This window comes from Siniperca chuatsi, linkage group LG23 (genome assembly GCF_020085105.1).
Source record: "Siniperca chuatsi isolate FFG_IHB_CAS linkage group LG23, ASM2008510v1, whole genome shotgun sequence".
Lineage (NCBI taxonomy): Eukaryota > Metazoa > Chordata > Actinopteri > Centrarchiformes > Sinipercidae > Siniperca > Siniperca chuatsi.
In genome coordinates this window covers 5,437,019-5,464,995 of record NC_058064.1, presented here as the reverse complement: position 1 = coordinate 5,464,995, position 27,977 = coordinate 5,437,019, and the positions used below count along the sequence as shown (strand labels likewise).

General features: G+C 40.6%; 1 protein-coding gene across 4 annotated transcripts; it reads left to right on the top strand.

Moving 5' to 3' along the window:
• Positions 1–179: 179 nt before the first annotated feature.
• On the top strand, positions 180–27,507 carry igf1 (insulin-like growth factor 1). 4 transcript variants are annotated; one of them, XM_044186729.1, is made up of 5 exons: positions 180–333; positions 9,594–9,753; positions 20,671–20,846; positions 21,756–21,791; positions 23,843–27,507. In XM_044186729.1, exons 1-5 carry the CDS (start codon positions 223–225, stop codon positions 23,900–23,902), a joined length of 543 nt encoding a protein of 180 aa, XP_044042664.1. In that variant the 5' UTR covers positions 180–222; the 3' UTR covers positions 23,903–27,507. The 4 variants fall into 4 exon arrangements, with proteins under 4 accessions (XP_044042664.1, XP_044042662.1, XP_044042665.1 ...); XM_044186727.1 differs by having other exon boundaries at positions 183–333; positions 20,671–20,927; XM_044186730.1 differs by lacking the exon at positions 180–333 and adding an exon at positions 7,944–8,257.
• The last annotated feature ends 470 nt before the right edge of the window (positions 27,508–27,977 follow it).

Sequence of the window (27,977 nt, the reverse complement as noted above, 5' to 3'; positions counted from 1 at the left end):
TATTGAATCTTACAATTAAATATTAAAGAGCCCCTCCAGACATGTTTTATGACAAAAAATATTCTAATAAGTTTTTTCATAGATGTTTTTTTCTCACAAAAAAGTTCAAATGTCTAGTTAAATATTACCAAAAAAGTCTGCTCCTTGTCCCTCAGTGAATAATCCAGGATAAACACATGATGTCGCCTCCTGTAAAGACCATTCTCAGTGTCTGTGCGCTGGATGTTTCATGTTTCATCACACCTGTGTAACTTGCATATTGGATCACGGTTGGCCTCCAAAGTAGTTGTGATGTCACAAAATCAACTTGTTCGTGATAAACTCAGATTTAAGGTGAGTGCAGAGAAACTTTACTCCTTCAGCAGATGAATGTAAAAACAGCCTTCTAGTGTCAAACTCTGCACAGTGAAGCTCAAACATCCAAGTTAAGTAAGCAAAACACATTTTTGAGTGGAGGGGGGGGGACTTTAAAGTATGAGTGTTTTCAGGTCTAAATGTGGAAATCAAAAATGTAACATTTTTGCTGCGACCTTACGAAGTCATATGCTGTTTTTGTACACAGCAGGTCTAGCAATGCTGTCCAGTATTTTGTCAGTCTTCAGCCAGAAGATGGCAGTATAGTAGTGATAATGAGCAGCAGGGCTCAGAAGGCTGTACTTCACAGGGGAGGGAGAGCTGTCAGTGTTGCCCCCTGCTGCCTGAGCTTGTGTTGGAGGCTCTTGACGCTGCAAGCCTCCTAAAACATAAATAATACAGTGTCCATCCTTAATTAGCATCATATCTCAATTCTCAGTAAACATTAAAAATATAGCATGCCTAACACCGTGTTTTCATTGTAGTTTGCAGGGAAGCTTGCTTGTTTATGCAGCTTTTTACTTAATGCAACATAAATTTCCCAACAGTTGTTTATACAGGTTCAGTGACTGCAAATCGATATTTATCCTCTGCTCTTCCTCACAGTCCGTGTCACCTGACTGTTTACTCAGCCTGAGTGACAGTTTAAACCACAGCAGCAGCAGCTAGAGCAGCATCTCTGCCCAATTCCCGAGAAACTGCTCTCATCTCTCAGAAAAATCAAAGGCCGACTGAGTCAGAGCCTCTCCAGAGTGTTGGGAACAGATCACTTTTTAACCCAAAGCATATTGATTTATATGGGGCTGTAATTGCTTCAGTGTGTCCTGGATTATTCTCCCCGTAATTGAGGCCTGGCAGAGGTCTCTTTCCTAGACATAGCCTCCCTGGTGCCAGGTGGTGGGCAGAGAGGGGCACCGCACCCACTCCCCAGCCAGCCAGAGAGAGCCAGGGAGCGGTGGCCCTTACCCCCCAGAACCACTCCTCGTCCTGGGATAAGTAAACAGCATAAACAGTACACTTCCCTGCATGCTTTGAGGTATCTCGCACAGGCCCTCGTCCAACTCTAATTGCAGTATGAGGCTGCACAATATGAGTAAAGCTGGATGGGATGGACAGCTCCCTGCGATATCACTGACACTAAAAAGTCCTGAATCTGTGCATTTTTGGGGGGATATTTGGCTCTCATCTGTGGTTGTCTCTAGGATTAGTTGTGTTTACTGAAACCACATATTAAGGCTGTAATTACTGTACATGCTATTGTTCAAGTATTTGGTTTGTGTTTTTGTTCCTGACTCACTGGAACATTCCTGGATTTTGTAATAGACGGAATGCTTGCACGCTCTAACAGGTCTCGAGATTACCGTGGTGTCACAAGCACAGGGGGTAGACAAAATAATGTAAACACTCCGCGAAGAAGGACCTAAGTCACCTATAAAAATGCCGCTACTATGATGTTGGTCTTTGCAGTATCTGCTATATGCTGCACCTGCAGCTGTGGGACCCAATCTGAATTTAAGAGTCATAAGATGGTTAAAGGTATAAGAAAGAAAACTGTATTTTTCGGTTACACAAAATTCTGTTTATGTTTTCTGACTTTTCTCAAATTTTTGCTTCTTTCTTTTGAAATACTGGAAACTTTCACCACTTCAGGCCTTTAAAAATCCTTAAAATGAAACAATTTGAGAATCTCTTTCGTATAACTACAAAGGCCATAACATTGATTAGTTTCAAGGGGTCACAAGCTAAAAAAGTCCGGGACCACTGCTTTAAAGCTCCACCGACCAATGTTTTTGTAACTCACAAAAGAATTATCACCCAATTTGTAGCCTCTTTTAGCTCAATGGTTTCAGTTTGTCCACTTTCATCACTTTTGTTTCCAGCTGCAGCAGGTAGCATTTTTTTCAGCAAAAAAGCTCTGATAAACCCAGTGTACGCTATCTGCCCAGCACTGGTGAACATAGTGAAGTATTTAGCAGTTGAACAGCAAGATATTTCCCTCAGCAGTTGGTGGAGACCAAAAACAGAGCTAAAAGGAGAGTGAATATTGGACTTACTTAAGTGGCCAGAAACATGACTCCAAATGGATGTTGCCTCATGTCAGCTACATGACTAAATAGGCATTTATTTCTATTACATAAGCAGTAACAACTTTATAAAGTGATCAAATGTTGGGGCTGTTCAGTTCTTCTGCCCCCAAGAGATGTAGCTTTAAAAACTCACCTATCAAAGTGCTGGTTAAACCTGCAATAACTGTTTTTTGGCTACTTGGGGGCAGTGGAACAAGCTACAAACAGCATTGACATATTATCACCTTATAAGTTGATATGGTGAACTTGTTAGTAAACAGTTGCTTATTTACACATCCAGCAATTACGGAGCAATGTTTGCATTGGAGTCATGTTTCTGGCCACTTGGTGAATGCAAGTCCAATATTCACTCTCCTTTTAGCTCAGTTTTTGGTTTCTATCAACTCCTGAGGGAAATATCTGGCTCTTTAGCTGCTAAATGCTCCACTATGTTCACCAACTAGTAGCTAACTGTGCGGTTTGGTGCTGAGCTTTTTAGCTAAAAACAGCTGCCTGTCAGGTAATAATTCTATGTGGATTTGTCACTACAAGCAGCACCTTTCATATCACACAGTCATGTGTTTTTATATAAAAATATTGATAGTGCAGCATTAACTGATAAGTGCTGTTAATTGGAATCAGCATAGTTTAGACTTAAATGAATCAGCTACTTTATACTAAAAGTCCCTTTTTGGTCCACCTCTCTGTTGTATGTTCCTTATACAGAACAAGGCATAATCACATTAGCTGAATAGACTGGTAACAGAGAAACATAAATAACACTCCACAGAATGTGTCTATTGTTTTCATCACCAGTAAATGCGGGGTTGGAGCTTCCAAGTTTAGTTTCCTAAGAAACTAATGTGATAACACACTATTTGGTGTAAATCTTGCAACTTCCAGCATGTTCAGCAATCATAAACAGTTAAACTGTCCCAGAGATATTTTTGAAAAAGTAGGTTTTGATCATCAACAGGCACCATGGAATTTCCTGGCCTTTTTGCCAAAATACTGTGACCCCTGCAAGTTACTACGGAAACATAGCGTATCAAAACAAGCGCCCCATTTCTTGCTTTTGCTCCATGACGCACCTTTATTTCTTCCATATGAACAGTGTATGGCACAGCACAGGGCTTTGATATTAATATCTGCTCTGAATGCATGGACAACAGTGCCACACACAAACTCATGTACACCCACACCACACCCTGTTTAACCACCAAGCTTGGGAAAGTAATACACACACACAAAAAAAAAATCACAAATTACCCCTACAATCACTTGCAATAGATACCCTACTTTCATTGTTTTTGCAAAGATTTTTTGTTTTAGTCAATTGATAAAGGAGGAAATATAACACAGAGAACCCATTGAGCTGGAAAAACCCTTAGACTAATCAAGAGAATAGAGAAGGATTGCTCTCCTAATCAAGTGTGTGTATGTACGTGCGTGAGCTTGCATGTGTGTGTGTCCTCAAGTGAACCTGTGTGTGTGCCCAGACATATCCCCAGCCTCACACATTCCCTCCCATCTTGGGTACCAGCCCTGCAATCCCCACACACGCAGCCCTCCATCCTCCCTCGCCACCGTGGTGTTCACGCAGGTTTTACAAAACCAAAAGCTTTATCTCATTTTTCATCCACTCTAATTCTTCCTCCGTCCTCTAACTTTCATCCACTCGCATTCATTTGCATTCTGCACCGCTGTCTGTATGTGTGTATCCCTCTGACCCGGACATTTGTTTGGCAGGAGACACCAGACGGGATGCTGTTAACACTGCAAAAAGTGTCTTTGCAAGTCTTTGTGTATTGCTTTTTGTTAACATATTGTTCCATATGTGGTGAAATAACTCTGCTTGTTGCCAAATTTGTTGCAAAAATGTTCTTTTGTAAGTATAACCCTCTTTTAACAAGGCAGACCATTCTATTATCAATAAAATAACACTAAATTCAAGAAAAAAATTCTTTAAAAAGTGGGAATGCATTGTTAATAAGTGAAATTATAATTTTTAAACACTTCCTCAGAAGAAAAGGTGTGATTTTAAAACTCACTCCTGATCAAAATGTCTTGCAAAGATCATTGCAAAGACATCTTTTGCAGTGAACACTTTCTCCTTCCTACACCAGAAGGGAGTGAAAACAAGCCTTTCCCTGGTCAATGAGTTCACTGGGGCGGACGTCTCCTTAGACAAGGCTGCAGGGGGGTTTAGAGGGGGAGGTGGTGGTGGTTGTGGTGGGGGTTCAAAAGTCTTGCAACCGAAGAGAAAAGAGAGTCGGAGTGAGGGAGGGCGAGAGAGAAACCTGGCACCAAGACAGTTCAGAGCACTGGGCATTAGAGACGGCGAACAAGGGAAGGTCAGCCCCTCACCCCCCTTCTTCTTCTTCCTACTACTGCATCAGCAGATGTACAGCATAAGCCCATCATCAATACTGCCAGACCACAGCTACAGTGATAACAGGAAAGTCTGTAATGAAGCATTTACATGCTAGATTGTGGAGGGGTAGTTTATGTCAAGAGGCAGTGAAAGATAAGATAATTTCACATCTAAGATCGGCTACTGACAGAGAGGCTTATGGGCATCAGTGACCGACCACGTCCCTGATCTGATGCTAACAAGGTCATCCTCTGGTCTGAAAGCAGCTTTGAGCATCATCATCATATTCCACATTGTATCAGCAGCTTCTGACAGTGACGCATTCCACCAGGGGAGGCAAACGGAGACACTGCTCGGTGTACATCTCGTCTCCAAGCAGCAGTCCTGCGAGGAAGATAAATTAGATTGAAGTCATGGACCTGCATGTGCAATTTTGATAAGGAGCTGAGATTTTGAATGCAGAAATGTCATTTAATGTACCAACTGTCTGCAAACGAGCATTTTTATATAAATGTGCGATTATTGTCATTATCGATTAATCTGCCCATCATTTTTTGATTCATCATTTGGTCTATAAAATGTAAAAAAATAAAATAAAATAAAAAAACTCATCAAAATTTCCCAAAGCCCAAAGTAACGTCTGAAATCCAGATAGTCAGTTTACTGAAAATGACTCAAAAATGACTTTAACAATTAACCAATTATCAAAATAGTTATTTATAGTTATACATACTGTATATAATATTAATTTTCTTTGGATCTATTAATCGCTTAATCGACTAATAAGCTCTAATGTAAAGTAGACCAGCAACTACAATTTTTAATTCACTGTCACAGAAGACTAATAATATTCACCTTTGAGAAGCTGGTAAACAATTTTGGTATTTTTGGTAAAAAGAAAATTTTAATGATTATTCTATTATCAAAACTGTCGCAGATTAAAGTTGTTATTCTTAAGAATTGCATAAAATCAAACCATTATTTTTTTCTGCAATTGCCATTCAATGTAGTTCCTTTCAGTTATCATCCCTTCATATATATTGGTAGTGGCGGAGTCTGCCATGCTGGATTCAGATTACGAGGAAAACGAGGCATGTAATCCAGAGCAATTTTATCTAATTGATATCAGCCTCACTGCTTATAGTTCACTCTCCTGCCGCCGTATCAGAGCTGTTTTAAATTACTGCTAATGCAAACCGAATATTTCCTACTGCTGCTTCTTGACATTAAAAGAGTTCAACTGGCGATTCTTTTATTTCCACGGGAAACGTAACGTATTCATTGCAGTTAGCGCTAACCAAGATGCGACTACAAAAAAAGACAATGGTCATTTTCTGCATTTTTTAACCAATGGATCAGTTTTAAATGTACCTGGAAGTAGCTGTTAGGTGAAAAGCTGCAGCCAACAGGATGCATCCCTCCACCTCCTCAGCAATGAAACAAACTTTACTGTGTCCTGCTGTTGTGTGGAAAAATACTCGTACTGTGTGCAACATGAAATCAGATCGCAGTTAGATTATTATTGACTTACTTCTTTATTAAAACAACCCAAGTTTGTTTGGCTGCACTGTAAACAGATACACCAGTTTCCCTTGCATTTACCATGGTAACCATAGGTGTCACCAAATCAACTAGGACTGAAATCTTAAGGATTACAACTTTTCTATTGATCTGACTAATTAAACTCAACAGTTCCCAAAGATTTTGGCTAATGACTCTTTAAAATGAAGCAATGCCCACCTATGACTCTTCATTACAGGTTGCATATGACTATGACCTCCGCGCAGTTCACACAAAGAGCCATTTTTAAAGACTTTCCTTTAAGAAACAATCCAGTACTTCACATCAAAAGGAAAAAGTTACACAAGTCAGAAAACTTTATTTCCTGTGACAGCAATGTGTTTTCTTCAACCCCTCACATTTATCTTGCGACCCCTTCAAGAGCCCCAACCCTCATGTTAGAAACCACTCATTTAGTTTCTAGTTTGGATGTGAGCTGTAGCCTCTGCACCATGAGTGTGATTCAGTGCTGTCCGTGTCATGTGGGGACATTTGATCATGCTTGTGTTTTGACCCACTTTACCCCAACAACCATAACTGTTGCGTGTCTTTAGCCTCGGTCCCCTTTGGATCCGACCTTGCTTTGTGATGCACTTACGCACACTGGCCCGAGCATGCTGGGATACGTGCTGGTGTCCTGTTTTATGATTGGGTCACAGCACTGATCTCATGTTTAGTGCTGAAAACAACTCTCTTTAAGCCCTCGCCTCGTGTGAAGCTGTGGTCTGTCATTGCTCTGTGACACAGTAGAAACACTGGGACCCTTACTTTAACATGATGAGGGTGGGTTGCTAGGCACAATAGGTGCCATCAAGTGTTTGTCAGTCCAGTAGTAAAGCATCTCTGTAGCTCTGTAGTTTGCTCCAAGGATGAGGGTGAAATCTGAAATAAATGTCTTCTTCATCATAAATTCCCATGTGTTTTTTGTTTTTCCACACTTCTTTCACATCAGTCAGTCAGTTCATGAAAGCATCAAATGTCATCAGATATCATTTGCAGACAAAGCTGAATGTACTGACTGAATTTCAACACAGAAACCAGAGCAAATGACTTATTTCCGACATAAAATTACACTGACAAAGTGCAGAAAAGCAGCAAATCCTGCACAGAAGCACAGAGTTTAGAGGGAACAGGACTTCAGATGATTTGCTCTGTATTACAATAAAAATGTCACATTTTTCCATGTTGACTGCGGTTCACATGTATTTAGCTTTTTTATTTTGTTTTTTATTAGGCATTCAAGTTAGTAGCATACTGGTGACTAAGTGGGAAAGTGTTTAACAGATTTATTTCAGCATTCAAATCAGACTTTGGATAGAAGGGCTGCTGAATTGAAACAGTGCCAAATTAAGCACAGCAACCAACAGTCATATCATAACCTTCAGCTTGTCTTTAACTTCTCCTTCATGAGCTTTCAGCACATAAACTAGTGTGCTGTGTGAGTGTGAGCTGCTGCTGGTGGGGCAGCACCGCTTTTTCTATCTTGATCTGAACTACTAACCAAGTCTTAGAGAGATCAAAATTCAATCCCGTTCTGAGAAAAAAGAGAAATGACGTTATTTGAATATGTGCCCAAAATCCTTAATGAATAACTTAGGACGGGTAGGAGGCAAATGCTGCCCCAGCTGTTTCCTGTTGAAAATGTCTGTGTAATGTAGATAAATGTGAGGGATTTTCTCTCTAAATCCGTCTCCTGTTCGCTAAATCTCACTTCTCCAAAACGAGCCTGCGCAATGGAACAAAGTCGGAATATTGAGATGTGACATTGCCCGCATCTCATCCTCTTTCTCCCCGTTTTTAATGACTTCAAACAAGTTCATTTTCGCCGGGCTTTGTCTTGCGGAGACCCGTGGGGATGTCTAGCGCTCTCTCCTTTCAGTGGCATTTATGTGATGTCTTCAAGGTAACTTACCTGATTTCCTTTGACACTATAGATTATCACCTTGCTCACTATTTGCACAGGGCATCCTTACCTAGTTTAAACTGAGACAATAAAAGGGAATTTTTATCGCTTATTTATATTTTACTGCTTTTAAATGCTTGATAGATGTGGATTTATTCTGATTTTTATGCTTTTTATTCAGTTAGTGAGCAACTGTCCTGCATGTCTTGGTGATTTTTTTTTTTTCAACAGATAACAAGAGATTGTCCCTCTTCTGCTTTAATAGACTTTTTTTCTTTAGGAAATCTTGACATGAATCGTGCATGAGTTTCACTGCTCGGATGAATGGGCTTTCATCCTCGGCGCTGCTGTGCGCCCTGCGCTCTTTTTCACCAGAAAGTCTTAATGCAGCTCTGCAGCTTTCAAAGTAATGACTGCTGAGTCTGCATTATTAAGTGCTAAATATCTAACCTGAGGCTGCGGGGTTAAGAGAGAGGAGAGCTTAACATGGGACCGTGCGGTTGGGGTTGTGATGTAGATGGATAGTGTCCTGTGTTTATTCTTTTTATTATGTATATTTGGCCCACTCAGCTTCCTCGGCTGGGTTTGGCGGGAGAGCCGTTTTCCATCTCACAGTTTGGATCGGAAAGATCCCTGGCGCTTTTTGCATCTCTTATTCTGCTTTTTGAATTTTGAAGCACTTTTAGTTTAGTTGTGTGCGTAATAATACACTGACAGACGATTTTTGGCACAGGGTAAATGCTGAAGCCTCAATACCAAATGGTTATTTTTGATAGATTTTTAAATTTCATTGATTAATATGGTTTGTTATTATCTTTTGAGGACGTAAACAGGGGCTGAGTAGCAGATGATAGGAGAAACGTGTGTTTTCAATTTGGACGCGCTCTGCTCGGTTGCGCACAGGCGCTCCGGAGCATCAGCGCTGGTCAGCCTCCTGTTTGACTGTTTGACTCTGGCATGAAGTGGAAGTTTGGATTTAATAAATTTTCCTCCACATCTCCAATACCCTAGAGTTACCATCTGTGGCCACGAACACTTTTATTTCTTTTTTAATTTCCCTTTTTAGCAGCATGGAAGTTAGGGAAACGAGCCTTCAGCTCACTGCATGGGAAAATGTTTAGAGGTGCCACCACTAATGCGCCATTGAGCAAGGCACTGAGCCACCAACTGTCACAGCACCGCTGCTCAATGGCCAGCAGTGTAATATGAGAGCCATGCCTTTAAAAGTGACTTTCTTTGCTTAAATTAGTGCTTAAATGAAAATTCTCTCTCTGATGATGCTCTGTCTTTAAGCAGCAGTGAAAATGTTAAAGCTCTCTCTCTCCCTGTGCTGCAGAGTGCGATGTGCTGTATCTCCTGTAGCCACACCCTCTCACTACTGCTGTGCGTCCTCACCCTGACTCCGACGGCAACAGGGGCGGGACCAGAGACCCTGTGCGGGGCGGAGCTGGTCGACACGCTGCAGTTTGTGTGTGGAGATAGAGGCTTTTATTTCAGTAAGTGCACCTTTTTATTTATTCATAAAGGTTGGCTGTATCTGTCCCAGAGCTCTCCACCTCCAGCGAGCTCATAAATAAAAAAGCAGCCAGTTTGACATCTTGTCTTGACTTTCCCTGCATTATGTTCCCTTTCTTCCTTCATTCATTCCTCTTCCACTGTTACATCTTCTCTTTAAGTTCACATTCATCCCTGCACATTTGTTTTAATTCTTGGTTCTCATTTATGGACAGGAGCCCAGATTTTGAACAAGCAAACCTAATAAAATATGGAATAATGATAAGTAACTAGGTATTGTTGGTGACAAATACTTTTGCCCATGGGCAAAGGGCTTTAAGTGGAATTTGGCTGACTATCTCTAAGAAAGAGGAGGGGTAGAAACTAAACGTTGCAGTCAAGTTTTTTCTTTTTTCCACCAGAGAAGGGAAAGCGACCCAAAGAAAACCCTCCACCAACAATCCAGGATTTAAATCTCCAATTTTTCCATTAAGGGTACAACCCAGCCCAGAACAGCACAGGATATAGGGAGCTACCAAGGTTAGGTGCAATGTTCCACCGGCAGCCAGTGTTTCTCAGGACATGTATCCTGATCTTTCTGTCAGAGACGAGCAGTGTGACTGTACATCAGCAGTATACCTGGCTCAAACACTACAGAGAAGTTTATAACCTCATTATTCACATTTCTTTGGCTGACGTCCATCAATTAAGCCAATTAGCTCCAAATGTCCTTTAGGAGCTTCGTATCTCCCCAAAAGTCATTTTTTAATTTTTTTTATAATAATTGCTTGTCCCTCTGACTTCTGTGCAGTTTTGACATAACAATCCAATATTAATGGTTTGGTTCAGTCCCAAAGTTATGAAAGATTTTCCACATGTGGTAGACTTTGTCAGCTGCCAATTTCAAAAAGAAAATAAGAAGAACATATAAGATTTCTGTGGGAAATCAGCAACATCTATAGTGCATTTGCAGTTGTTCTCTTTTCCAGTAATTGATTGCTTTTGCCTTAACCTGAACCTGCAGTGGTTAGTAGGTACACCTTCTTGAGAACATGGTGACTGATGGAAGATTAGGGGCCAGGACGGGGCCAGTCTTTGAATCCCAGCCTCAGTACAGCAGGGGAATAATGCAGTAGTGGCTAGTGTGTAGTAATGCAAATCTAAATCCATTAAAAGCCAATGATAGATAAGTTAATTTTATTGGTATGATAATAACAAATTAGTCTACTGCCATGCTAGCAGCACTGTGAGAATGTACTGTGTTGTACATAGCAGTGCTTTGAGCTAAATGCTAACATTCACAGTACTAACATGCTGATATTCAGAAGGTAATGTTCACCATCTTAGTTTAGCATGTTAGCATGCTAACATTTACTAACGAGCACTAAAAACAAAGTAAAGCTGGCGCTGATGGGAATGTCATCAGTTTTGCAGGTATTTAGTCATAAATCAAAGTATTGGACAAACTTCGAAACTTTGACCTGATGGCCGCACTAAAGATCACCAAAGTCATTACAATTCATCCTGAGGGGGACACATTGCATGGAAATCCATACCTTAGTTATCAAGCCATTTCACACAAAACCTCATTGTGGTGCCAGAGAAAAAGTCAGGGGATCACCAAAGTCATTAGAATTCATCCTCTGGCGACTTTGAATGTCTGGACAAAATTTCAAGGTAATCCATGCAATAGACCGACCGACTGACTGACCAACTTTTCCATCCCTGGAAATCTGGACAGACCATAAATTATTAGTATTCATGGGCAGCACTCTTATCTGGAACTCCTTTACAAACAAAGGCTACTGTTGGATCACCATTACTATTTTTCCAAAGAAATTACTATTTTTAATGGCCCCAAGCAAGCTGCGTCAGTAGTGACAGTTACTGCTCTTGATAAAAAAAAGTGATGGCCGTGATTTTCTGTAACATTACAACTAGCTTGTATTTTTCGCTGCACTTCTGTGGCAAAATTTTGGTCTTCTTTTGGGGATAAAGGTTAATTTAATTTTAGTTAATGTTATGGAAATTTATCCTGGCTCATGATTTTTGAAGGTTTTTGTCATATTTTTGCTTACTGTAATGTATAAGAACATCTTGGTTGACTTTTTGCCGTATCCAATTTTAAGTACATAGAGAAAAACGTCACCATGTTAAAAATGCAGCTTCAGACTACACATGTGTTATGTACATTCAGTATCTTACCTTAAGGTGTTCTTGCCCAGGTGACCCAGTGAGGGTTGATCAATCAATGGCTTGAGACCACTGTGGATCTTTAGCCATTTTAAAGCCCACTCTGCAGCTTATACAGGGGTTTGATGGCCTAGCGTACCCTCTGCTGGCCATTTTGTTGGAAACTGTCTGCACGTGGTGCTCTTGATTCTTGGCCATCTTCGTGTGATTTGCCTCTCAGTCCAATCCTTACATGAACTGCACTCCGTCACCGCCTTTCTTGGTGTTTCTAACAGCAAATGTGTGCTGGTGTTTGAAATAACAAATAGCCCCTGCAAAGATTTCGGTGAAATTTGAACTGCCCTTCTCTACGTCAGCCGTCTTTGATACTTCTGAAAAGTCCAAATGATGGTTTTTGCATGGACAGAGGCTTTTTTCCTACTTCAACCGAATCGGTGACCTGGCATGCTGGGTAGAAATGTTTGGTGTTGATGCCTGTGGTACCTGCTACAGCCTTTAGCACCTGTTCATGGTACCAACAAAGGAATCCTTTTACAAGAGAGCTGAACAGGTCCTCCGACACTGTGCTCTTAAAGCACATGTGATATGATGATGATGGCTCTGCTTTGCCTCAGAGGAGGTTGAATGGGCAGGGATCCTAGAGCGCTGCCCAACCCAACACTATTTCCAAACAAGAACGTCGATACAGGAGAATTCTACAACTTCGGATTTCGTTCAGTGGCATTTTTAAAAGTCTGGCTTTCTACAATATCTGCGCATGACAAGGTATGATATGGTTATGGGTAGGGAAAGAGCTGCAGTTCATAAAAACACAAACATGAATTGCAGGTCCGTGACAGGAAACAAACTGGTTTTGGCACCGGATGTAAAGTAAAATATTGAGAGGTGCAGAAACGTCTAATATGGACATAATTCCTAGGGATACTGGGGCCGGACCGACAGACCTCTCAGGTCCATTGCCTGCATGCTCCCATCTTGTTCATGCACAGCCAAGTATGTATGTAAGAAGTAGGTTCATATTGGATGATTTGTGGAACACGATTTATTCCCAATGTTGACTATTAGTAAGAATGAAGAAAGTAGTTTTTCCTATACGTGGCTAGAGGGAAAGTAAATGGACTGTGAATGGGTGTGTTATCGGAGTTCGTGTCCAGTCACACTCTAATACATAGTCCAACCCTTAACCCTAGCCCTAACACCTAACCCTGACCCTTTCCCTAACCTTAATCAAGTGTTTCAGTTACAAAACCTTAACCATGCCCTACATTATTGTTGTTGCCATGCACATTGTAGAAATACTTTAAAAACGGTTGGCTTATAACCCTCCAAAATGTCATTGAACGTAATCCGAAGTTTTTTGCAGAATCATCCAATATCAACGTTCTGTCTCGCAGTAGTGTCACCATGCACCTTGCTGCTGCTCCCCACCATCCCACCGCCACATTCCTCCACCCCTGCATGCAGCTTTTCCAGGACAAGTCAACATCATTCTCTGCATCGGGCCCTGCATCAGTGTTTGCCAGAGAGTTGTTGGAGAGCCACCAAGCTGGTGCAAAGCTGCGAGTCTTGTTCGTCCAGATGCTGCTGGCAACACCCACATGCTGTGAAGTGGTCATGACAGCCTGCTCGATTGCCAGTTTTCTGCCAGTTAAGACTTTCTGGTCTTTGGATTCCCTCTGCTGCAGTACTTCACTTGTATAAATGACCATGTTCTCTTCATTTAGGCTGAGAGACAGTGGAAGATCATGGACTACATGGTCAAAGACAACTTTTTAGTATATCATGCATCACATTTAAGCGTCTATGTGATGCAAGGATGAAATCTGTAACACCAATGAGACTTTGACTTTGGCATTCTCTATTTAGATGGTGATTATTACTAAATATTGATTGATATTTTCCTTCAAAATCTAGCTCACAGGTAAATCCCATCTCAATGATTCATATCTTAGTTTGAAGGTTTGTAAAATGGTCCTAAGAAGTGTCTTCAGATGTAGCTTAGTTTATGAATTGTTCAAGATTTTGACAACGTATGAGGGTGTCCAGAGATTGTATGATGTGAGAATGTGACAAAGTGTTGGCTACTGATAGCGGAGTTTTACTACAGTTTTGGAAATGTTTCTGTAGAAGTATAGCACTACTGTCCATATTCATCTCATGAGAAAGTGTTGAATGGAGGCCAATGTAACTCCTGAATCCTCATGCAGGATACACTTCTTAAGCAGGAACAGACCTTTTTGTGGTGCAGGGAATGTATTTGTCTTTCCCGCATTACCTTACACTGTGCAGTCACTGAACTACACAGCATCCATCTATCAATGCCACATTTTCCTGTGTTGAAAAAGAGGTGTATTTCACGAACACTCCATCCTTTTTCTGAAAAGACGATGAGGTTTTAGCAGCAGGGTGCTGTGCCTTGGAAAATATGCTGCTCCCTGTCTTCCCCTGTTTCTCTCGCTCTCTCATATTCTCGCTGTCATTCCTTTTCTTTCTTCTCTATCTCGGTCGCCAAATGTACCAATGGCTGTTTGCGTAAAATATCTGGAGAATCCATTTAAGCTCTGTCGTCTATAGGACCCGGCAGCGTAACAATTTGGCCAAAGGAGGTGTGCTCCTTTCCCTGAACTCTTCCCCTCCAGACTGGCCGTGTTGAACTTGGCAACCTGATCTATTATCTGATTGATAATGTGTCCAGAGACAGTGTTGCAATGACAGTGGGCTTTCTGTGCTGGGAGTGCTTTTGCCAATCCACCTTACGCATGTCACCAGTAAAGTAGCACACTTGCATTTTAAGACTGCAAATTTCCTACCCTGACAGAAATGCTAAATACTAGTTGGTGGAAATTCTTTTTTTTTAGGTAATGAAACAAACTGTGGTCTATGAAACAGAAAAAATCCACAACCGTAGTCAGTTTTTCCAATTATTTCTGACCTAGAAATCGTCAGTTGTCTTTGTAATGCTTTAGCAGGCAGGACCGTGGGGTGAGTTCACTGCGATGTTCATTCCATGAATCAGATCTGTTATGGGAGTTTTTTGGCTAAAGTGTAAGTGCTAAGTGGCTCCCTGTCCTAAGTCACTTCATATTTTATCAGTTCATGCTAAAATATTCACACTTATTCTAGAGTGAGTGTGAGATATATATTCTTACTGCTGATTTCTGCAAAATGAATGATGCGCAACCTCTCCTGAATTACGACAAGATGGAATAATCCATAACTGTTGGTACACGAAGTTCTAATAAAAACGAGCAGCCAAATATGAAACGTGGTAATTTTCTTTTGCTGTTTTGGCTTGTACTAATGGCATGTGAAATGAAGGTGGAAAGGAGAGGGGAAATTGCTTTTAGCAGCCATTGATGAGACTTTCTCTTCGGTGTTTGTCACTGTCAATTTTATTCAAAGCTACTGGAGCTGGAGAGGGAGGTAGAATGTGCAAACAGCACGTCCCATGCATGCACGCACACGTGCACACACTCAAACACACACATAGCTAGGCCTTGTCCCTCAGCAGCAGGGGATTATGTGGATTACAGGATGATCAGGACCCCCTTCCCTAGTTTTACACTGGACCTGAACACACAGCGGAAGGCACTGAGATCTGAAGAAAGACCTCCTGTGTCCTCTCCATCACTGAGAAAAGGTGTCGTTTTCCCATTAAGACCTGAACTAAAAATGTCTGGCCATTCTGTGAATTACTGCTCAGCGGAACAAAGAGGCATCTCATCAAAAGGACAGGCAGGCGTCGTCCACAGATCCACTTCTCCTTAGATCGGTACATTAGCTGAAGTTGAGACATGAGGGATTTGTGGACACTCTGGGACTAAACAGTACTTTACCTTTGAAACCCTTCATCAGTTTAATCCAATCACATAATGCAGGACCTCTTCAAAGAGGATGTATCTTGTTGCATTAGTACAGAGATTACAAAGATTCATAGTTGATATCCTGGACCTTTCTGGCACTCTTTCTTCGTCACCTTAGGTAGTCTCATAAATTGTCTCTCATTTCGCATTCCAGTTGTAATACCAAAGAATCTCGCACACTATTTATCACTTGTATTCACTTTATTACCAATATTTCAACAAAAATAGATATGGTGAGAGAGGACAACCTTTACTAACCCCCCCCCCCCACACACACACACACACACACACACACACAGACACTATTGCTCACTCATACTCACTGGGGTAAACAGGTAAAATTCTGGACTGAAACATTGTTAATAAAGTGAGTTCATGTGACCGACAGTGTGCAGGAGTTTTTGGTTACTTCAAAGTCAGGAGTTTTTGACCTTACGCACCTGTCAATAAAACTTTATAGTGTGCAAGATCTTTTTTTTTTATTTTTACCCATTTGCATTCCCATTGTACACAAGAAAAGAATGAACCTCACTTTAAAATGTGAGCATTGTTTCTATCACCAAGAAAAATAGATAATGACGAGGCAAACCTGTCTAACTCCCCATGAGTCTAATTATTAGAGTCTAGTCATTATTTATAATCTTACTTGAGAATTTATTATATATATATATATCACCCAATTTATTAAATGATTACCAAAGTTAAAGAACTCCATACATTTGTTAACACTTTCCAAATCAGCCTAAAAAAATTGCCCTGGGATCTGTACTTTTTTTATATAATTGAATAATTTCCAAATGATGTCTTTTGATCTATATCGATAATGCCATGAACAACACTTAATTCTATTGGCAGCGCATTTGGATAAGATTCTAGTGTTACGGTGCAGTAATGTGAAGAACACGTCACTCATGCCATAAAGTCTTTGTGGTACCAGTGATAAAGAGATAGTTTCCAGTACTTTAGCAGCTCTTATAGTCCCTGCCCAGCCGTAAACTGCCTGACACTTTGCAGGAAGAGCAGTGCACAGGCTCCAAGAATCCACAGTTTTTTATTGACCATGACCAAGCTGTAAAACTCAGATGCTTTCTGTGCCACTCTGGAATGGGGGAATCCAGCCATCTCTCTCCAGTGCCGATCCTTAGAGGAATTAACACTATGTGTGCTGAGGCTGTCAAACACCAAACCTAAGATGTTAGATGGCATCAGATGAAACACTTCATCTAAACTACATTTGACATGTGGAAAACAGTTGGTTCTACTGCAGTTTTCTGTTAAGAAGGATGCTGGCAGATTGACATGTAAGGTAAATCATTTAAAGGAATACTCCACTCCAAAGGAAAACTCTTTAGAGTATCAAGCACTTGACAGGTGGTTCAGAAAAGTTCGTAGCCTGCTCATTCGTGGAGGACAGCAGCTGCACTCAGCTTGGATTCACGGCAGATACAATTTATTCCAAATGTGACTGAGAGTTACGGAAAAAAGAAAATATGCTGGAACATATCAAAACATCCATAGAAACGTCTCAAACCACTTCTGCAGCATAAAGCCGTGTTCAGACAGCACTGTGTGAAAAAACACAGCCCCCTCATTCATTTCAATGAGACCTCTGTGAGAGCTCCAGCAAGAAAAATGCACGGTCATCCAGCAAAAAGATTTTACTTGGCTCAACTTTTGCCACAATACAAAATGACATCATCCAGCAAGGTGCTGCATTGGTCAGTCAAATACATGCACGTGCACATTCTTGGTAGATTAATTTGAAACGTGAATGGAGCAATTCTACCTTGCAACTGTCAAGAGAGAGGATTGAATGATTGTCACCATGATAAGTTTCCTTAAGTTGTAAAATCCTGTCTCATAATAAATAAAAGTTCACTGCAGTGTTTTGGCATCTGATAAGCCGTTCAACTCATGGATGTTTTCCTCCAACTGGCATTCCTGGAGTGTATTTCATCATCTCACAGGTATCCGAAGCAACACACCCTTACAATGCAGGTCCTTGAGTACTCTACCGATTTAACATTGCACTTCTATAACATTGTTTATTCTATGCCTCAAGCCTCAAGTGACATCACTTCTCACCCATTAATCTGTGTGTTCAGTATCTTCTAAATAATCACCACTTCACCAAAAAGTATATGAACAGAAGTAGTGAATTTATACTAATTTAATTTTACTATAATGCGGAGAAACTGTAAGTGTTTGAAACAGAGCTTTGAGAAGCTTTAAATGAAATGATTAAATGAGAAGCTTTGAATGAACTCTTTCTAGTTGGGCCACTAAATGTGCAGAACGAAGATATGTGTATATTTACCATTTTTCCCCCCTCGAACATAATAAATCATCTATATAAGAGATATACAGTATAACATAACAGCACTCTACCTCGTCATGATGGCTGAAACGCTGACACACGCCTTTGTAATCTGATCTTCATCAACATGCGTGATCCCTGCATCCTCCATCCAGAGTCAGTTTCAAACAGCAGAGGGCCGTAAGGCGGGAAGCACTGACAGAAAAGGTTGTTTACCCTTATTTGTTTAACAACAGTCACAGAAAACAACTCTTTGTTTATGAGGGATTACAGCAGTTATCCATGGAACTGAAGCATTTAAAACCTTGCAAAGCTTTTAGACCTGATTATTATATGCGTGTTTTTCCCCAACCTGCCCGAGCTGATTATCCTATGTTACAACCGGTGCCAGCTGATTTCTCTCTCCCTTCCAGCTGTTTGTGCAGCAGGGTTGCAAGTTATTTTCAGAATAATAGCGGATGTTAATTTGTAAGGCTTTATTGGGAGGGATTTAAAAACAGGCCAGGCAACGAGGCACGGCCCCTCTTTTGGCTTTCAGCAACCATTATATAATCGCCAGCCAGAGCTCAACGTCATATTTCTCTCTTTCTAAGTTTCTTGAAATCAGGTCTTGACAGGTGTTAATATAGCAGCCAAGGCTGGTCCCACTGATACACACCACAGGGGAGAAATAGCAGATGTTGTTTGTTCAGATGACAGAAAAGGACTGAAAAGAAAGAATTACAAAAACACCGTGGAATACCTGGCTATCAAAGTTGTAACTGCCAATAAATTAGCATTAGAAATGAATAAAGATGCAAATGTCAAAAGCTAAATTAAGAGTTTTTCTCATCTACATATTCCATTGAACACATCTGGCAGTTTGAGATCTGGGTAAATCTGGTTCTTCTGTTCCTTGAATAATGCAGGTGCACAGTGTATTTTTAGCATCATTCTACCTGATGTGCAACATGAAAGCCTCCCTATTGTCCCCCTTTTCCTGCCTCTCATTCACACCTCCCTTATCTCCCACTCTGCTTTGTGTCTGGGGGTCCAAGGAGAAAGATGCTTCTAATTCTGAATGAAAGCTGCTCTCTGTCCAAAACAACATTGTCAGGACAAGGCAGACAGAGAGCAGAAGTTAATGCACTTTGTCAGCACTGGCAGGCTTCTGAGCCAAGAGCTATTAACTCTGAGAGGGAAAGGCATTTCCTCCTTGTAAATGCCATATTAAATTATTATTATTTTATTTGGTAACGGGGAAAAGCCCATCAGGGCTATATTGCTCAAGGTGAGCAGGGAATTGTAAATGGAGAGTCAGAGTTATGCTAAAGTCCACCAAAAGAGGGTGGGTTTTGGGGGGTAAGGGAGTTGAAAAAGGAAGTGAGTATTGGCGTTGTTAACTTGATGTGTCACTGAGTCACACCTTTAGATAATGTTTTACCCATTTTTTAAGTGATATAATATAGACTACAACACAATTTCCACCTCACCTCAACTGGCCTTGAACTTAGGACCGTTTCTTGGCATAAATGGTGCGTCATGCCACCGTCTTCAGCATCAGTGTTCTACCAGAGAGACTCCTGGGTGCTCAGGCTTCTGCCAAATGAAAATGTGAATGAACAGTGGGTGCGGCCCCAAAGCCTGCCTGGCTGTTTCTGCACGTTGATCAGGCCCAGAAGGCTTGTGGTTTGGCCTTGCTGGACGGGCCTCTGTGTAAAAGATACCTGGGCCAAAATGGCTGACCGTGATATTCTCAACGTTTGGGTGACTGAGGCCCCCCTTTCACAGGGAAGCAGCTGCCAAAAAGGGTCCATAGTGTGCAATGTGATACACTGTAAATTTTACACAGAAGAAATCCATGTCATTAAGGCTGTTCATACATCAGAGTAATCGAACTTATGACCTGGCCATTATCACTGCTTTATTACAAGCAGAGTCTGCCCACTAGCCACAATTAGTTTGATTAATTCTGCTAACCGATATTAAGCACTGGAGAGGAAAAAAAATCTAATTTATAGAAGATGAATTGTCTGTTCGCTAATCTCCTTCCCCCTTAGTTACTGTTGCTATGCCTGTCAAGCTTTCTCACACGGCGCATATGCAGTTTACTATGATGAGGGATTTACCCCTCTAAATTCTTAGTAAATTTCAAAACAATGAACCCTTGACTTCAGAATAAGGAAGACAAAAGCAGGCTTCATTTCAAACTGGTCATCGATTTTGAGAAGGTTTCTACCGTAAGGAGTGAGCTAGTTAGCAAGACATGTTAACGTTTGCAGCTTATTTAAGAGCAGATAAACACACTGTTTAATCCATGCCTTACACTTTTGCTCTTGTATTTTTGGTTTTGGAGAGGGTAAAAAAGAAGAGTATCGCTCTTACCCCATAACGCTTACTCAATGCGTTAATTTATAGGCTCTTAAATGCTGTCTGTTCGAACAATGAAAAAGAAAACGCTGAGGGAATTTGTAACCCAGAGATTCAGCAGTAATGACCAGCTATTTTGCCAAAATTTCTTCTGTTTTCCCAGTTATCTAACTCCTCCTGCTGTTCCTCTCAAACAGGTAAACCAACAGGCTATGGCCCCAATGCACGGCGATCACGTGGCATTGTGGACGAGTGCTGCTTCCAAAGCTGTGAGCTGCGGCGCCTGGAGATGTACTGTGCACCTGCCAAAACTAGCAAGGCTGCTCGCTCTGTGCGTGCACAGCGCCACACAGACATGCCGAGAGCACCTAAGGTTAGTACCGCAGGGCACAAAGTGGACAAGGGCACAGAGCGTAGGACAGCACAGCAGCCAGACAAGACAAAAAACAAGAAGGTGAGCACAGCACCAAACAGATACACTCTTAAAAAAAAGGTTTACTCATCAGGAAATGTGGAATTAAAATAGAGAATAGGGTTGATGTCGTGGTAGCTTCTGTCAGAGCATGCACACATAATATCCTGAGAAATTGTTCGACATTTTGGAAAATACGCTTTTTTTTTTTGTTTTCTGTGTATTTGTTTTCTTGACGCGAGTAAGACAAGAAGATTGATATCGCTCACATATCTGTTCGTTCAGTATGAAATTACAGCGACAAGATGGTTAGCTTAGCTTAGCATAAAGACTGGAATCAGGGGAATCAGCCAGCCATTGCTCTGCTCACGGGTTCCCAGAGGTAGTCTCGCAGTTAAAGTAGTCCCCTTTTAAACTAAAAATCATTTATACATTTCGGTTTCTGTACGAATTAAACAAACAAGATAAAAAATGTTAATTAGTTAGCATTAGAGGTGCTGGTAGGTGGATTTTGTTGCCTTTGGACAGAACCAGGCTAGCTAAAGCTCACTAATTAATGAAATGTGACAAAAACATATAGCTTTACAGGGGTTATGTGTGAGACTATTTCTTGGCCAGGCACTCTCTGACAGACCAAGGCTAGCTATTTCCCCCTGTTTTCAGTCTTTATGCTAAGCTATGCTATCCAGCTGATGGCTATAGTTACATATTCAGTGTAAAGACAAGAGTGATCTCAAACTTCTCATCTTATTAAGCACATTTTGCAAATTGTCGTACTGTTACTTCAAGTCAGTAGGTTCAAGTTTGCAGTTTACTATAGCAAGAGAAATGAATCCATCCAACTTAAGTGGCTTTATTTTCCTCCCACAGAGACCTTTACCTGGACATAGTCATTCATCCTTCAAGGTATGCACGCCAGTGGACACTTTTGATCTCATTTTATTGTTTTGTTTTTATGATGTCATTTAAACCTCTATAAACCGTACAAATCTCCACTCTGACATTCTCCAGAGTTTCAAAAGCAGAACAACCTTTATTTTGAAATGAGAGAGATTCATTTAAACAATCTTAGTTCTGAAATCTTAATCTCTTGGCTAAAGAAAGAAACCGTGGGGTCTAAATGCAGACTCTGTTTCATCCTAGAGTTGCCAACCTGCAGGAGAGTGTGATCCTTTTAAGATCTGACTGTGTGCTTTTTACCCTTCTCTCAAAAAAGAAAACCATTAGCAAGAGAAGGAACTAAGTGGTTTTTGTGGTAGACCCAGTGGCACTCCCGCTCCCCAGGCAAAATCTCCACTCACGCTACTGTACATTATGTGCTGAAATTCTGGCATCTCACCATAACAGACTGACACATGCAAGGTCCGGAGATGAAGCACACATATCACGTTAGTGTATCTACGTGTGCAGTGGCTTCCACGTCACTCATCTGTTCATTCATTTGTGGAGTGTAGTGCACTGTAAACGGTGGTGTTGCTGTATGAATCCTCCTCGTTTCTCTCTTGTAGTCGAACTAAAATTTTAATTCTTCTCACGTTTTGTGTCAGGAAATATAAACTATAATGATATCGCAGTTGTTGTGCATATTTTTCCGTTTTTCAAAAGAAGATAAAGCATTTTTGGACAGCTTCAAGCCTGTGGGTGGGCGATTTGCTTGGCAGTGGTTGTCATATGAGAGCCAGCGCTGCTAGGAGACATGCAGTTAACTTCCGTAGCATGTCAGTAGTGTAGTCTATGGACGTTCATACAAGATCAGCTTTTTCAACAAGCCTACATAGCATTGGTTATGAACCGTTAGCGATGTAAGATATCTGTCCCTTTATAACATTTAACATTTAGGAGAACCCATCATGCTGTTAAGTTTGTATTTAACTCAGAAAGTGGGAGCTAGCAAGCTAGGTTAACTAGCTTCCACCTAGCTTCCTAACTCTAGCAAAGATTTCCACCAGGCATTACTTTTTGTACTTTTTGTTAATGTATTTCAACACCTAACTACCATCTGACTAGAGCACATCATACCCCTGTAGCCTTCAAACCTTGATACAAGCACACATAGTGTTGTTTACGTCCCATTACATTACATTCATTTGACAGAGGCCTTTGTCTGAAGTGACTTAAAATAAGGGCAATAAGTACCAGTAGCGATTTAAGACATCTGTTCCTTTACGACATTCAGCATTTGGGAGTTAGTAGCTTAGCTTGCTAACGTTAGCACTGATTCCCATTTGACGTTACTTTTCGTTCATATTATTTCAACACCTACTGAGTTATTTGCAGCTCCCTCACAGTGTTGTGTCCATCCCACATTATAGACAGGAGGGGGCTAGCTAGCACTGACTGTCCTTCTTTTATTGATATGGTAACAGCAAATGAACAGACTGTCAAAACTCACAGCAACGAGTAATCCTGTAACCTCAGCACTCTGTATGTTACCCTGAAATTCCAATCTGTATGGAGTGCTCAAATCACAGATGGGACTAAGTAACTACTAATGTCGGCCGGTTCTTTGATAAAAAGTTGAAGGTACAACATTTTTAGGGGGTGAAAAGTTAACTACAAAAGAAAATTTAGAAAATGGGAATACAGAATGAAGAAACATTGCAGAATCTGTGGCTGCAAAGTTACACGAAAGACAGTTTCATTTGCCAAAAATGAATGCCCCTTGGAGAACACCAATACTTAAATTTCTTCTTTTTGTAATTACAGTTTTGTCCAAATAATAACACAAGCCAAAACAAACACCAACGATATATATTCAAATTTCTTTTCAAACATGAGTTTTAATTTCAGTTTGACTTCAAGAGAGTAATTACCTCTGTGACCAAATTTTATTTTCAACATCCAAAAAACAGCTGTGTTGGGTTTTTTTTTTTTGTCTGTCCCAAAGCTTGCTTACTTTATCCTGTGTCTACTGTATTTCTGTTATACATGTAAAATGTGTTTCTCTTTTGTTGCAGGAAGTGCATCAGAAAAACTCAAGTCGAGGCAACACAGGGGGCAGAAATTACAGAATGTAGGGAAGGAGCGAATGGACAAATGCCCAGCGACTTGGGAAGAGAGAAGGGAGTGGCCTTACCTGGTACCCCTGTGGAATGGTTCACTGTAAAACAAAACACAGAGGAGGCTAACAATGGTCCGAAAAGCTCTTCAAAATGATTGAAACTTGAGAGCTAAGTGTTGTTTAAGGGTTTGATGAGGGATCTTGTGATTATTTTATACACTGCACCATTCCATATGGGGAGGAATTCTTTGTTAATGCAATGTAACAGACTAGTTTAGCTGCTGAGACACGAACAAGAGCTTATTATACCTCCATGTGTGAGCTGCAGCATCCCCTGGCTCCAGGAAAGGTGGGAACGGATCTGGGCTTCAGCCAATCAGAGAGCGGCAGGCTGTGTTTGAGAATGAGTGGTCCATCCTGTTCCTTGAACTTTGCGGAGGTAAATCCTTTTACTCTGAGAGAGTGGATTAATTCACTCCTTCGGTAAGACAGGATACTTTGTCATTGATCGCATATAACAGTTACTACCCCAGTTAAAATCTGATTATCTCACCTTCAGAGTTTGTTTTTATGCACCATGCATTATGGAGGATATTTTTTAAAATCAAGGTTCGCTTGAAAGGACAAAGACCACATGGTTCGTTATCAGACTTTAAGCATTGTTGTAGTTATTTTACCTTGAGCCCAAGTCAAATCCCTACTTCTCACTGACTGAAGCAGTGTTCTTCTGTCTAAGTGGAGTCCCTTTAAGGTTTGAGTCCAATCCAAATCCCTTCTAAGCCTCAGGAAGTGTTGAGAACCTGAGGACTGAGTCTACAATCCAAACACTTTTATAACAACAGATCCGATCATTAGAGGGGATTTTAAGGAAGGAGGGAAAGTAGGTACCTCAAAAACAAGATTGTTCTTTTGCTTATTTTCAAAAACAGAGAATCAAATTAACCAGAAGCTAAATTGAATTAAAGTTTTTTTCCCAGTCAGTGCATGGTGCTTGTTTGGTTGTCAGAAATGGGTCATTCAGTGGATTCAAAGTGCATTTGGCACAAGTCAGTGGAATAAGTCAAATAGTGACAATCGGGTAAAATGTCTGCATCCTTTTCACATGTCACCACTGTGGCCAAATCAGATTCTTGTCAACAATCCAGTTATTGGTGATCAACATTTGAGTCTGAGCTGAGGCCTGTGTTCAAGGTTAAGCGCAAGTCATGAAAGTTTAGTCACAGCAAGTCAGCAAGCGCTCTAAGACACCCACCAGAATCAACTAGAGTAAAATCTTTTTCTTGTTCTCTTGAACTAACAATATGTTTTCAAATCTGCCAACAATAGCCACATAGATGGGAAGTTTAATGATTGCTCGATCTTGGCCTGTTATATTTTGTTAGTTTAGGGAGGCCGAGAACTTTGCTACTTCAGTTGTCGCACGGACTGCATTACCTGCCATCAATGCTAGAGTTCAACAAAACTCCACAGCATCCATGGCAAAGTCCACCAAAGAAACACGCAGATTACATGATTTGGTAAATATTGCAAGCCAAAGTGAAAAGTCCTCCTGGAGATGTGAGATACGGCACACATATAACAGTACACAAACACACATACAAAGCACCCACAGTGTAGATGAGAGTTGTGTAACAGTGAGCAAGGGTCATGCACACACAAACACACACACACAAACACGTGAAAAGCCAGTTCTGAGAAGTCCTTGCATGAGGACTGAGAGTCATGGCTGTTTGTTCAAACCTCCATGTGGATTTACAGTCATTTTATCTCACAAACCACCCACTACATCTCATCTCTGGCTCTGCCTCCTCTGCCTGTGTATAATCAACAGTACTCCCATTTATGTTAACCTATGCATTACTATCATTCATTGTACATGATGGTTTCATATAACAAAACTGTATTAAGAATCCTATCCACTGTATAATGGTGCTATTTTGTAGTTTGTTACTTGCAAGAGATGGCTAAGATGGACAGATGGCAGGGCTTACATTGGAGGTCTTCCCTTTTGCACAGCCTTGTGGCCACCATTTTAATAGTGTTTTTATTTGTAAGCTGTTTCAATAAGGTAGTAGTGTAAGCGAGTAAATGTATCTGTGTGAAATCTGTGAATGCATGGAGATAAAAAAAAAAAGAAAATACCATGTTGTGGTCCCAAGAAGGCAAAATGCTATTTTTTCTACTGTTTTTGAATTATTTTCTCAATATAGATCCCTTATGCCAAATAACTTGACAAAAGTACTGTGAACTGTGATTCTTCCAATTGTATTGAGATTGTTAAAATTCATGGTGTGCTTTTGTCTGTCCTGAGATGTGTGTGTACATGCACTTCACTGGAAGCCAAGGTATTGACTATTAAAAACACTTAACGCGAGGCTATGTAACTTTTGCTGAACAGCGGCCACTGTGGCTATGAGTGGTACTTACAGGATAATGGCATATTAAATTTGCTTTCATTTCCCAATATTCTCTTGACTCAGATGCTTTAAAGACACCATTATGCTTATCTGTGTCATGCTAAAATGTAGTGTAACAGGAGGACAAGTAGAGAGGAGCCATAAGGTCAGCGATTAATGTGGCTGTAGCTTGATATTTAGCGTACAGATATGAGAGCATTATAAATATTTTTCATTTAACTCTTGGCAAGAATACAAATAAGCGTATTTCCCCTAAATGTTGAACTGTTGCTTAAGTTTGCTAACATTAGCTAACATTAGTCTGCATAATCTACAGGTCATACCAGACCAAATAAGGCTGTAGTGACAAAACCCGAGTGTATTTAATTCACTTTTTATTTGTAAGAGGAAAAATATTATTTCCTTCGAAAGTTACAGAGTCTCGCTTTAAGAATAAGCCAGGAGTTTAATTTATTTTGACTAAACATTTGTTAGCAGCTCTCTGAATTAAACTTATTTTCACTAATTCATTTAAAAGTGTGTTTTTATCTGTAATGATCAAGGTTTTAAAATGGGAATTTGCATATGTGCTTTGGTGTCTATTGCTTACAATTTCTCACATCAGTTGACCTGGCGGCTGAAATGAAAAATAAGTTGGTTGGAGAACAGCTCTGGTCCTCCCAGATCTTCAGATATACAATACAAACCAAAGACTTTTTGATGAGAAAAAGCCTCACTCAGCATTATTATGTCATGAAATAAACCTATGACCAGATCATTAAATATCAATTGATGCCATCCTTATCTGAACTGCACTGCAGCTACAATACACCCTTCACACACTGTCTCTGGTACCTGAAATACAGCTTGTGTAATAGACAGCAAAGTGAGCCAGACAAAAGTCCCTCAGTAAATCTGGTATATTTGGAGCAGCGATGAAAAAAGCTACAGCAACCAACTTCAAATCATGTGACTATGAATCATCTAAACTTTTCTGCTTATCACTTGTGTGAAATATATCAATAAAGCCTAAAATGTGGGAGTTAGTGAAACATTCACAACTCTGTGAGGTGTTTAATGAGAAAATGTAATTTCTTGAAGCTCACTGTCCAAGAAACTGTTTGATTACAGCGCTGTTATTTATGGTGCTCAATTGCCTTCTGTAGAAAAAAAATACTGACAAATTGTTCACCATTCCTGCTGAATAAACCACTTGTCAACATCACAGAAATGGCTGGAGAGTTTTCTCATGCAGCATGCACATACACTCATAAAACCTTGAGGGAAACATCATCCTGTAAAGACATTACTCCCTCTATTACCCAACATCACACTGGTCTATATGGCTTTTATGAGGAACCCTGTGGATTCAGACACATAAACAGTGGGATAATTCCAAAGCAGAGTTTTGTCTCTCTTAAGCATGTGCAAATCTTTTAAGTTATTTCGGCTGTAGATGAAGCTGTAACTCAAGCTGAGGCTTTGTGCATCGTGCAGCATGAAACTGAACGTACTGTGCGTGCTGAATGACAAAGTGATACTTCCTAAGAGGTGGCAGGGTCTGCCAAAGCAAACAGAGTGGGGCGTGGTGCTCCCTGAGGCCAGAGTTGCATGTTCAGCTCTTTGGAGGATGCTCACAGTGACAGCACCGAGCTCTCACTCGCTCACTCACTCACTGTCAGCACTTTTTAAACG

What these genes read in the sequence shown, in the direction of transcription:
- igf1 (XM_044186727.1), top strand. Translation starts at nt 223, where the DNA reads ATGTTTCATGTTTCATCACACCTGTGTAACTTGCATATTGGATCACGG. An exon ending in GTGATAAACTCAGATTTAAG is followed by an intron (nt 334 to 9,593) that starts GTGAGTGCAGAG and finishes CCTGTGCTGCAG; the next exon opens with AGTGCGATGTGCTGTATCTC. An exon ending in AGATAGAGGCTTTTATTTCA is followed by an intron (nt 9,754 to 20,670) that starts GTAAGTGCACCT and finishes CCTCTCAAACAG; the next exon opens with GTAAACCAACAGGCTATGGC.